The sequence below is a fragment of the Macaca fascicularis genome, chromosome 2 (assembly GCF_037993035.2).
Source record: "Macaca fascicularis isolate 582-1 chromosome 2, T2T-MFA8v1.1".
Classification (NCBI taxonomy): Eukaryota; Metazoa; Chordata; class Mammalia; order Primates; family Cercopithecidae; genus Macaca; species Macaca fascicularis.
In genome coordinates, this window is record NC_088376.1 from 4,503,989 (window position 1) to 4,515,838 (window position 11,850).

The following is an 11,850-nucleotide window of genomic DNA, read 5'->3' on the forward strand; positions in this document are numbered from 1 at the left end:
CCGGCGGGGCCGCGCGGCCGCCTCTCTGCGGCTTGGGCCTGCTGCTTGGGAGGCGCTGGGGCCCGGGGCGGGGGAAGCGGGGGCGGCGGCCTGCCTGTCAGCGGGAGCGGGCGCGGGCTCGTGTGTCAGCGGCTCCCGCCCCTCTCCCCGCCGCCGCCCGCCCGCCCGCCCGCCGGGCCTCCCGGCCTCCCGCCGCCGCCGCCGCCCGCTCCCCCCGCGGCCTGGCAGGCTGCCGGCTGCACAGGCGGGGGTTCGCGCCGTTCTCACGACCTCTCAGGTTGCCTGAGCTCATCTGGGAGCTATTCATTTCCTGCCAGAAAGCAGCCGGGCCTGCTAAGCAAACCACCTTGGCCGCAGGGCCGCCGGGGCTGGCCCGGCGTGGCCGCCCTGGCCCGCTCCCGCCCGGGCGGCGGGCCTCGGGCGGCCTCCCTGGAACCCCCGGGCCGGCCCGGCGGGCGCGCGGCGGGGGCAGCCTGTCCGCCCATCTGGTTGCACTTAGGAGCCGGGGAGGAAGCTAGGAGCGGGTTGTTACCGGCCAAGGGGTGTGGGAAAAGTTAATTGACTTTAATGACAGGTTTCCCGGGACGGTGGTGACCACCAGGGGGTCCAGCTAAACCTCTGGGTCCCCATTCCAGAAACGCGTGGGGTGGGATGGGGGCGCGAGGAGGGGCGAGCCTCCGGAGTCGCGCTTCAGCGCTTGGAGAGGGCTCTCGTGTTGACCCAGGAGCACTCCCACCCGCTTCCAGTTCGGCGCCTTTCCCGCTCCGGATGCTGCTGGAGACGGCGGGGGGCCGGGGCCCCGGAAGGGCTCCATTGAGAGGCTAATGCGCGCGGCAGCCGAGGCCCGCGGCCCGCATCCGGACGCAGTTTGGAGCTGTGCCTTATCTCCCGGAGCGATCAGCACCGCCGGGGGCCGGCGAGAGGGGCTGCTGGTGTGCCCGAGGCCGTATAATTAGGCCAGGCCTGAGGGACCCCCAGGGAGGCAACATCATTGAAGTCGTTTTTGAAGTTTCGTCTCTCCCTCAGCTACTTACTCCAGAAACAGCCAAAGTGCAGGAGGGTACAGCGTCTTAGAAATAAGTCCATTCGTCTTCCAGACTTGGAAATGACCCGGAGAAGGGAAATGACTTTTCCAAGGTGACACAGTGACTTTGGTGGCATAGCTGGAGCAAGAACTGGGAAGTGTCCTTTCCGGTTTGGAGACTAGTGGGGTTTCCACCCTCTCCCCTTATTATAACAGAAAAAATCCTCATCGAATAGTCTAAACCCAGCTTTCAGGGGGGAAAACGTGCTGTTTTCAAATCACCAATTATAAAAACAAAACAAAACACAGATGTGTATTTTTCCTTTGATTTAGTCCCCCTCCCTAGGAAGATATCTATGTAGTCTCGGTGATATTAATAAAAATGCACTTTTAAAATTGTTCCCCTTCAACATGGGGACATTTAATTTTCAACTGGTGTTGAGATTTTTTTTTTCCTGTGATTTTTAAAGACATCAATGTAAAAGGAATTCCTTGTATAAAAATAAGACATTGAGGTCTGATTATTTCTAGCAGGACAGTTAAGGGCTGCTAGTGGGGCCAGAGGACAGGTTTACCAAATGAAACACTGGTGCTTGAGTTGGGTGTCTTAATGAACAATTGTTATTTTGTTTGTTTCAACAGGAGGGAAAACGTGGAAAAATGATAAAGAAGGGTGTGTGTGTGTTTCTTTGGCGGAAGGTGTGTTGGACACCTTTCCTATACACAAAATAAGGCAAAAAGGAGACAAATTCAAAAAGGTCTCTTTTAAATCTCTCCCTCTGGGGTGGAAGCTGGGTCCGAAGGTATCTTGAGTGGAAAACTGCTGTCTCCTGGATCATTCCCGTGATAGAGCCGCTCTCCACACTGGCCTGTGGGAAAGGCCAGAGCAGGGCGGGGGAGAGGTAAAGCTTTTGAAACAAGACAGAAAATCGTTGGCTTTATCTTTGTTAGGAAAGCTTCAAAGATTGATCTCTCCCGCCTCATCCTTCTCCTCCCAGAAGCCGGTCTAAGAAAAGGGGGGTGAGAGGAGGCTGGCGGGAGGGGCCAGGGCGGGGAGGAGGACTGGCCGGCGGTGGGGGAGGAGGGCGCGCCCGCCAGACCCACAGCGCGGCTGATGTGTCTGGTCTCGCAGGGCTCGTGGTTTTCATTTCCCCAACACCTGGATGCAGTCAAACACCTGGCCAAATCTGACAAAATCTGACAAGCCTTTGTGATGGGATTTGGAAGAAATTCCCTGCAGATCCTGGCACAGTTTAAAGCTGTCCGCTTTGAGTTAGGACTTGTTAAGGAGGGTTATGTGAGCTGAAACCCGAGACAACCCTTTGGCTTCTATCTGGAGCCCACATCTCGCCTGGAAATGGGGCATGACCAAGCGAAGGGGTCGCTTGCTGTTTGTATTAAAAGGGGAAGATGGCCTGTGTGCCTGCCAGCACAGCTCCCACATGCTTTCTCTATTAGAGCCAAGCACAGAAACTTATCAAAAACACATGTCTGGTGTTAATCATCTGGGCTCAGCCTCCACTTGGGAGTCTTAACTAACTGTCCCTTGGCAGAAGGAATCTGTTGACCTTTTCAGCTTGCTTGAAGAGGGTGCAGAGAGGCATTTCAAACTTTTGGGTGCTAGGGAACGTCTTATTTGAACCAAAGGATTGGCTAATTAATGAAGACCCCAACTCTTGAAGGAGGCGCAGCAGTTGGAAGTGTTTTTGCTTTGGATGTCGGTGAGCTACCCTAGGAGAGGAGAGCTGCAGGAACCACCCTTAACGTGCAATGGGCAATAGGATTGGATCCACTGACTTCGTGAATGTAGTCCTGTTCAGTCTTTCTCAGGAGGCGATAGAAGAACAAGGGCTGCAGACTTACCCGACTGCAACTTAAAAACAAGTTTTTGGAAATCCTTTAAGAGACTGACCACAAGTTTATCAGGGAAGCCTTACCAGATGGCTGCTTGTAAAGTAAATGGAATTTAGTCTTTTTAGTTCACGGAGGATTGGTGAAAGGTTTGATGGATTTTTAAAAATGTTCTTTTAATAACAAAAGAGTCAATTCTTGAATTGACTAATTACATGTAATTCAAATTCCACTAAGAGCCTTTTTACATATCCTGGAAGAGTCAGTTCTAAGACATAAAAGCCTTTACTTTTTTCTTTTATTATATTTTCTCAAATAAACTTCCCCAAAGGAAGATATTTTAAGAGCATTTTCAAACATCTTTGGCATCACATAAAAAGAAATCTCGTGTAAAAAACGAAATGTCATCTGAGCTTTTATACAAAGGCGCAATCCAATATGAACATATAAAATATATACAAATATAGTGCATGGTCAGTCACTTAATACAGCTCTCTCTACAAAAAGTAACTTTTTAGAAATTAAAAAAACACAAAGTAACCACTTAATCAAAAAAGTCCTTTTCTCTCCCAGTATTCAAGTTCCTGTTTACAGTCCAGAGGGAAGAGAGGTCGGTTGGGGAGTTTAAGAGGAGGGGTGGCCTGAGCCCCCTCAGTTCCGCCACGGCCTCCACATGGAGTCCGCCGTAAGCGAGGGGCCGCTGGAAGGTGACACTGCGTTGGGGCCCACGGAGGTGCCGCTGTTGCTGGTGTAGACCGGGATGACAGGGCCGCTGTGCGCGAAGGCCCCGTTGGGAATGAGGAAAGCAAACTGGCCATCGGGAGCCGGTACCACCTGGAAGCCTCCAAACACCTTAGCTGCCTCTCCAGCCTGGCTGCCCAGCTTGCAGGGTGCGCCGCCGGGAGGGGGCGCCGCGCCCCCGGGGATGGGCACGAGCGGCGGCGGCGGCGCGAACGGCGCGTGCTGGGGGCCGCCGGGTCCTGGTGGGGGCGGCGGCGGCGCCTGCAAGGCGGGGTGCGGCTGCCCGGGGTAGGTCATGGCATTGATCTGGGTCATGCAGTTGGCCAGGTGGCCGAGCAGCCGAGTGCGCACCTCGGTATTAACGCCCTCGCACGTGGACAGGAAGCGGGTCACCTCGTTCATGCACTCGCTGAAGCCAGCGCGGTACTTCCCCAGCACGCTTGGGTCTGTGCTCAGCGCAGCTGCGGGCCAGAAGGAGACAGACGGGTCACCGAACGGCCCTGGCCCCGTGGCCACTGCCTCCGCCCTGGGAGGTCCCAGTGGCGCGCCTCCCTGACCATGGGCCCGTAAAACTGCCTCCGGCGGGGAGGGTGGGATGGGTTTTAAAAAAAAAAAGCCACCTCTACACACTAGCGTGGCTGCCAAAGCCGAGCCACTCCTTCCCGATTCCCTGTCGCTGCATTTAAATCTATCTCAGCCACAGATCTGTCACCCCCACCCCCGCGCGCGATGTGACCTTGGACAATGCCTCCCAATCCATCATCCAAGCCTCGTTTCCCCTTCTGCAACGGGAGGGAGTGCTAAACCAGTGACCCCCAGGCTCCACGCAGTTCCAAACCGCCACAGTCCTAAGTCCTTTCGCCCCTACTCGCCGCCCGCCACCCTCGCGGCTGCAACCTCTTTCCCTCCCTTTCCGGAACAGTAACAACTTGGAGTTGTGGCTATAAATAAGCCCCAGACCGTGGGAACGCGAGAGTGAGCCAAGGCAGTAAAATGTAGCTGAATGCCTCTCACAACCACGGGCGGAAGTCTGGAAGAAATCACCGCGAGGCGAGCGGGACGCCCGCACAGGGGGACGCGGCGAGCCGCCCTCACCCGTCATCTGCGCCCGCTGCAGGTTCCGGAGGTGCTTCACTGTCATTTCCAGAATGTCCGCCTTCTCCAGCTTGGAATGCCGCGAGCTCTGCATAGGAGGAGGCAAGAAAAGAAAGTGAACCCCGTGTCAGTTGCTTCAGAGTGCTGGGGATCCCTTCTCCCGGCCACGGAGCGCAAGCATATCTCTGGACCCCAGAGAATAACGCCGGGCCCTCCCGCCTAGGAGAACGCAGTACCGGCTAGTGCTAGACCCCGCAGGCGGGGGGTTTCACTCTTAGTAGCTGAGAAAGTGTTTGCTTTCTCAGTAAAAGAAAGAGCAACAACATTTCCCCACTTACATCTTTCTTAAGAGCATCCAAAATCAGTGTTTTCAGCTGGCTCAGACTTTCATTTATTCTTGCTCTTCGTCTTTTCTCCATGATAGGCTTTGATGACTGCAAATAAATAAAAAGAGTTCTGTGTTCCCATGGGATCTGCCATTTCATCCCGGGGTTTCAACACAGAAAGAAGCCCCCCCAACCCCTACTTAATCTTGAGGGGCTGCAGAGAGATACAGGTACCGCCCTTACCTTTCTGTGCTCAGATGCTGTCTTTGGTTTATCCGGTGTCGTGTTGACACTGGCTGGGGTAGCAGCCACCGGGGACGAGGAATTTTTCTCCATTATATCAGCTGGCATTTTCCTTTTTTTTTTTTTTTTTAATCTCTAGAGAATTTTATTTTTGGAGTTCTTCACGAAAAAGAATTCTTTGTGTCTCTTTTACTTGAGACTTTCACAAAACTACTGAGCAAGTGCTGAGGGTTTATTATTATATTTTGTGGCTACTTGGTGATCAGTAGCGCTGTTCCAGGACCAAGGAGAGAGGTAGACGGGGGATTCCACTGTTATCAGCACCAGCTCCGGATCCTGTGTGATCCCCAGGCCCTGGCGGCCTCTATATATATCTGGGACTGCACGCGAACGGCTCGTGTGAAACTTCCCAAACTTTCTTTCCCACAGTAACTTTCAGCCAATGGGAGGAGGAGACACGCGGCACCGCTCGTGGACCGCGCCCCCCCATTGGCCGCCAGGCACAAGGTCTGGCGGCCAATGGCGCGCGCCTGAGCCCAGGGCACCGGAGGCTACAACGTCAATCAAAAGGATTTTAACCCTTTGCTACTCTCCCTCTGGGCTTTGGTTTAGAGGTGATCTTTTTTTTCTTTCCGCTTTGGTTTTGGTCTTGTCCCTTTCTTTTGGAGCCAGGGTCTTTACCCTTTATGCCCTCTCTCATATGTAACAGAGCTGCTTTGACTGTAATAAGTTCATTTGAAACACATTTTTTAAAGGTATAAAGGGACAGAGAAAAACATTAGCAGTGGTTAAAAGGGGGCGGGGGGGGGGGGGACGGGACTCGTGTAAAGGTGTGAGTTACCGACATATCTGAAGTTCCCGCTCAGACTTTACACATTCATGAGGGTGAAAGTAGATCATGCAGGAAAAGGGCCATTTTTTTTCCTTTTTCCATGCATTAAAAGGAAAAATTGGCTTCTACCTTACAAACGCAGGTTTTTCGGAGTAAGGTAGTTCTTGAATCCCTTACCCCCCCTACCCCCACCCCGTCTTTCAGAAATTCCTCTTCTGGATTTGGGGCCTTAGACCCCGCGCTTCCCCAAGAAACAATCAGAATAATTTCCAACTGGGTGGAAGGAAATGGTATTTCAAATGAAAAAATGAACAAGGGGGGCTCTGAGGGCAATGCCTCAGGGACTCGCGCCCGCCTTCACCACCCTTTCCCTTTTCATCCGTAGGCTTCAGGTTCTGCGGCGCGTTGAGGTGGCGGGCCAGGAAGCAGAGCCTCTCCCTCCTCGCCCCGCGGGCGGCCTCGGCCCCCGGCGCGCGCGGGCCCTTTAAGAGCTACACCAGCCGAGCTGCAGTTTGACATCAGCCGGCCGGCGTGGGCGCGCCTGGAGCCGGAGCACGTGCCAGGATGTTTTATTGCCGCCGCGGCTGCGGCCGGGCCGGGAGGATGTGTGTGTGCGTGCGTGTGTGAGTGAGTGTGTGTGCGCGCGCCCCGGGGGCAGGGAGGCGGGGGGCGGCGGCGGGCGGCGGAGAGCGGGGGCCGGTTCCTGGTCCCCGGGAGAAGCCAAGAAGGTAAATAGCAGCTGCTGTGCTCGAGCCTGGGAAAACTCCGCCCCCTGCGCCTGGCCCGGGCTCATTGGCGCGCGCTGCGTGTGGGGTGTGTGTGTGTGTCCGGGGCCCCCTCCTCCGGCCCCGCCGGGCCAGGAATCCGAAGGGGCGGCGGGCTGGGAGCCGAGCCCCGGCGCTAACCCTCTCTCCCCACCCCCGCCTCCCCAGGCCAAGGTCAGCTCTTCCGGGCGGGGAGCGCACACCCGGGTTGGAGAGTGGGGATTCTTCCCCCCCACCCCGCCCCACCCTCACTTTCGGGCTTGGGGTTTTCACTCGGCTGAAAGCCGCATTTGCAACAGCCCGGGGGCGAGGTGGGGGCCTCCGAGTTTGCTCCTCGCCCCCGCCCTCCCCCACGCGGGGCCCTGGGCGCCCGCCGCGGTCACGGGATGCCTGACCGCACTTAGGAAGCGGCCGGGTCAGCCTCCTGCCTCCGCTCGGCGGCTGTGGTTAAAGCGGCTTCGCGCCGCCCGCCCCTTCCCCGGGTCCCGGCGGCCGGGCCGCTCCCCCTCACTGCGCCCGGGAGGCCGCCGGCGGGCGGCCGGGAGGAGGCGGGCGGCGCGGGCGGCTGCGTGCTGCCTGCTGGCCGGGCCGCGCGCCGGGAGGAGTCGCCGCCGCCGCCGCCGGGTGCCACGTGGCGGGCGCCGGGCCGGGAGCGCCAGGGCTCTGGCGGCGGCCTCCCTGGGGGATTTGCCGAGCCGGGCGGGCGGCGCGCACTGCCTGGGCCGGCCGCCTCCTCCGCCTCCCTCCCGCCTGCCCGGGTCGCTGGCCCCCGTGCCCCAACCCCCCCTCCGCCCTTCTCGCCGCCTGGGAGCTCGGCTCGCGGCTCCGGGCAGCCCGGGAGCCCAGCGTCTTGTTTGATGTGGCCTCCCGCCCCCTCAGCCCTTCCCGCGTCCCGGAGGCCTGAAGCACGGTTCTCAGACACTTCATTCCTTCCTGCCTCCCAGCTCCCTACTGAGATAATGTTGTCAATGGTTTCGCCAGATCTCGTCCCGGATGAGATTCAGTGGTTCCTGACTCTGGGTGACCCTTGGGCAAGCCCCCTTCTTTCTTTCATTGTGGAACACACGCGCAGTGTCAGACACTGTGTTAAACCCTGGGATTTCCACGATGAGAGATACAGTGGCAGCCTGCAAGAAGGTGACAGTAAACTGCAGGGACAGACAGACGCTGATTTTCTGATTGATGACTGAACGTTCCTTTATTTTTCCTTTATTTTCTGAGTTAGGTGGTGGCCTGAGAGATGAGGAGGACAGAAACAAAATACGAAACCACACTTGTATGGATAACAGTATTGCTGGTCTACCTGGGTTTACAGCAGTCAGTAAGACCGTTATTGCCCTCTGGAAGCCAGCACTCTAGAGATACATATGAACGTGTACAGCTGACATCTACGGATGTCCCAGGAAATTCCTCTGGGGGGTCCTAGGTTCAAGAGAGACATATGTCTGGATAGAGGTAAAATGCTATGGAGTTTCAGGAGAATTAAATTACTTTTAAGTTGGGGTACCTTGGAATATTTCCTGGAGGGATTGGCCTATGTGCCTTGAAAAATAGGTAGGATTGGGGCATTGGGAATGTGCTGAGTCGTGGGCCGGAGAGCATGCAGGTACCCATGGCATTAAAGGCCAAGACCCTGGAACTTGAAGACTTTATTCAGAGAACATGGTCTGGAGCCTAGGGAATGTGAAGGACTAGAAGAGGCAGCTTGAGGCCATGTCATAAGCTCCTTAAACATCTTGCTAAAGGACTTTGGACCTTATCTTTAGACAATGGAGAGCCATGAAACATTCTTGAGCAAAGAAGAGGTATCAGGGTTTCCCTTTAGAAAGTTGGCTCTGGCAAAAGTGGGAGAGCAGATTGCAGGGTTTGGAGGCAGAAAGGGCAGTTACGCGGTTCAAGCTAGTGAAGAAGGTTCCTAGCACGCAGGTGCAGACTGACTCCCAGAGGCATCTGTCTACATCAGCTCCTTTGGACATTGACTGCACACTCTTGGGACCTGAGTTCAACTCAAACCTGCCTCCGCTTTAATGCAGTGTTCCCAACTCCCGACCAGGAACTCAGGAACTCAGATTTAGTTCCTGAGTCTTAACTAAGGAATCGTGGCTCTGACCGTATTAACTTAAGCCTCATTTCCACCTTCCAGGACAGTCCTCCAGTCTGCAACCAAACATTTACCTCACTGCAGGCTTGGTTTACTCACTGTTGCCCCTTGGGCTACTCTGAGATTTTTTTTTTTTTTAATGTTTTCTTACGTTGCAGAGTGAGCTGTGCCCTGTCATGTTCTGAAGAAATGGTGAACAATGCCTCCTTTGTTGACCTGCAACCTGGGGCCAATGGGGAAGGAATTTTCTTTCTTATTTTAAACAGATGGAAAAGTGGTGATGACAGAAAATTGTCTGTTGCTTTTGGAAGACGTGGGTTTTCCTGTGTGGTTAAAATCCTCTCTGTGAAAGGTGGTGAGCCTGTGAAGTTACCCTCCTTTCTGCCATGGCCCCAATAAGCTTTGCAAGCTTCTTAAAATGCTTCTACTGAGTGTCTGACTTTTTAAAAACTTCCCAAATACATTGACCCGGATTCTTCCGAGGAACTAAACCCTTCCCAGGGAAGCATGTTAACCCTTCCCAGGTTCCCCCCAAATCTTTCAGAACCAGTGCCTGCTCTGCTAAGCTCTGCCATGACATTGACTGCCGTCTGCTGGTTGGCCTTCATTAACTATTGGGGTGTGCCACCTCCGCCCATTCTAAGAGACTTTTTCATCTGATTCTGTTCCCCACTATTTGGCGCCCTGAAAGTACATGGGGAATGGAATATGGTCAAGTTAGGGTCTCACTGCAGTGCCTAAAGCAGCCTCATGGGCCAAATAGTTAATCAACTCGTTTATTGCCACTTTGGGAGTGCTTGGACTGGGAGAATGGGCAAGTAACTCACACAGTTTTCGATAGGGGGACAGAGGCTCAAGTAACAAAAAAAAAAAAAAAACTATGAATTTGTGTCTGGACCAAAAATAAATAAATAAATAAAAATAAATTCCAGGAACTCTCTGGCTTTCCACTCTAACCATTCAAGAAGAGTTTCTTGCACATGGGCTCATAGATGACTTTTCAGTTTCTAGGGAACTGAAAAGTTATCCTAGGCAGTGAAAACAGGACCCAACTTTGTCCTCTCCCCACCCCTTCTCAAATGAGACAGTAAGCTCCTCAACTCAGGAAGAAACATCTGGATTTGGAAGAATGCTCTTAGATAGATAGAAACAGCCTTTATTTTTCAGTCATCCTTTTCCCCCGACTCCCAAAGCAAAGAGAAACTGGAGCCCAGTTTGTCAGAGGAGATCACCTCTTTGATCCCACTGTGATACCAGCATCGTTCTGAATTGTTCTCACCGTGTCATGTGCAATAAATAGAACCAGGGGCTCTCGTGCTTGTCTCCACCCACGCTGTCTCCCCACCCCGGCCCCTGGAAGGGTGATTTCTCTGTCTTACTGCATCACCTGTTTGCTTTCAAACCATAAAACAAATAACTGCATCTCTAGTGAAACTCCCCTTTGTCCCCTGGTATCAGAGTGGTTTGTGGGTTTGGTTTAAAGCTACAGAAAGGAGAGAGCAAGAGAAGAAGAAAAAAGGTATTTTGCCTGAGGATTTGAAGCTTTTTTTCCCCTTTTCCTCCGCATGACTGACTTTCTCACACTCAGATTCACTCCAGCCTGCCAGAGACGTGGTAGCTGCCTTGCCAAGAGCTATCCTGGGAGGGCTATTGAAAGAGCTTTGAGTAAGTACACACAGGGCGGATTTTCTCCTCCCCTTGGTACCTGCTCCGCACCTGTACAGGGAGCAGTCCCACACATATCACCTGATCACAGCCCTTTCAGGGACCGTGAGAAAAATAAAGCCCAGGGTAGAAAGACATGTTTGTTGTCTCTCCAGGGCTGCAGCCAGCTTCCAGCAGTCCGAGTGCCCAGAAACAGCACATTCCAGGCTGGTTGTGCTCGCATGTTTGCTGGGGTGCATGCCAGATGGGGGTGCTGGGAAGGGGGGGCAAGTAGAGGTCACCTTTGTAATGACCACCTTGCTGCCCCGGTTCTCTGGCATGTGCTGGCTGGTAGCTTGAGAACCCTCTGCTAGAATTAGTATCATAGTCTTTCTAGCTAGCAGTCTGTATATGCTGTTCACAGGATTCATAACCAGGATTTTTTTTTTACCTGTAAAGCCCCTGAAATGGAATTTCAACGTGTGTCTATATGTGCATATTTAACAGGAGCTTAACAGATACTTTCCAAATGCATAAACTGATGCGTCACTTTTTTTCCCTTGAGAAGAGGGTCCACGGCTTTCAGCAGAATTGCAAAGCTCTGTGCAATCAAAAAAGGTTAAGGAAAGCTGATCAGGGAATCTCTGCTTACTAGTGGGTACTCTAAGCCCCAGGCAGAGAAGGGACTTGCTCAGCTGCCCACAGCAACATAAGGCTGGGGGTGTGCGGGGGCGTAGGGTGGGCAGAAGGCAGCTGGGAGCTCTTTTTGCCACACCACACTGCTGTGGTCCTTGGGTAATTTTAGATTGGGTTTATAGAGTTGTGATCACCAAAGCCTGCATTTAAAATAGACAATAAAGACACTTTGAATTTCTACAACTTTTTACTCGCAAATTCTGAGGCACTTGAGCAGCTCTGCATCCAATTTTTGGATGTAGAAAGGGATAGGTGAGAAAGCAAAGTGTCTGCTGAGAGAAGAGGAGTCGGGAGTGCTTGCAGCAGGAGCCCTGGTTTCCATGCAGAGGCATTAGAAACAACTGCAACTGCATTCCATCTTTGATAAAAATAAGTTGCTACTTCTGAACAAAACGCCTGGTTGATTCCTGGCCAAGCTAGGACCTTGCACTGCAAACTGGAGGTGGGGGTGGAAAGCAGAAGCTTTCAACATGGGCGAATGGCAGCCTGTAATACTCCCCCCACCCTCCCACACTCACTTGGAGCCAGTGAAA

At 53.7% G+C, this 11,850-nt stretch overlaps 1 protein-coding gene across 1 annotated transcript; it reads right to left on the reverse strand.

Annotated features, from left to right (window-relative positions):
• Positions 1-3,156: 3,156 nt before the first annotated feature.
• Positions 3,157-5,622, reverse strand: HES1 (hes family bHLH transcription factor 1). The gene is made up of 4 exons (XM_005545365.5): positions 5,281-5,622; positions 5,050-5,145; positions 4,712-4,799; positions 3,157-4,077 (listed from the first exon to the last, which is right to left on the reverse strand). Exons 1-4 carry the CDS (start codon positions 5,386-5,388, stop codon positions 3,527-3,529), a joined length of 843 nt encoding a protein of 280 aa, XP_005545422.1. The 5' UTR covers positions 5,389-5,622; the 3' UTR covers positions 3,157-3,526.
• Between the last annotated feature and the right edge of the window lie 6,228 nt (positions 5,623-11,850).

Coding starts and splice junctions, on each gene's coding strand:
- HES1 (XM_005545365.5), bottom strand. CDS start 5,388: ATGCCAGCTGATATAATGGAGAAAAATTCCTCGTCCCCGGTGGCTGCT. Junction 5,146..5,280: donor CAGCATCTGAGCACAGAAAG/GTAAGGGCGGTA, acceptor ATTTATTTGCAG/TCATCAAAGCCTATCATGGA. Junction 4,078..4,711: donor GCAGCGGGCGCAGATGACGG/GTGAGGGCGGCT, acceptor TCTGGCCCGCAG/CTGCGCTGAGCACAGACCCA.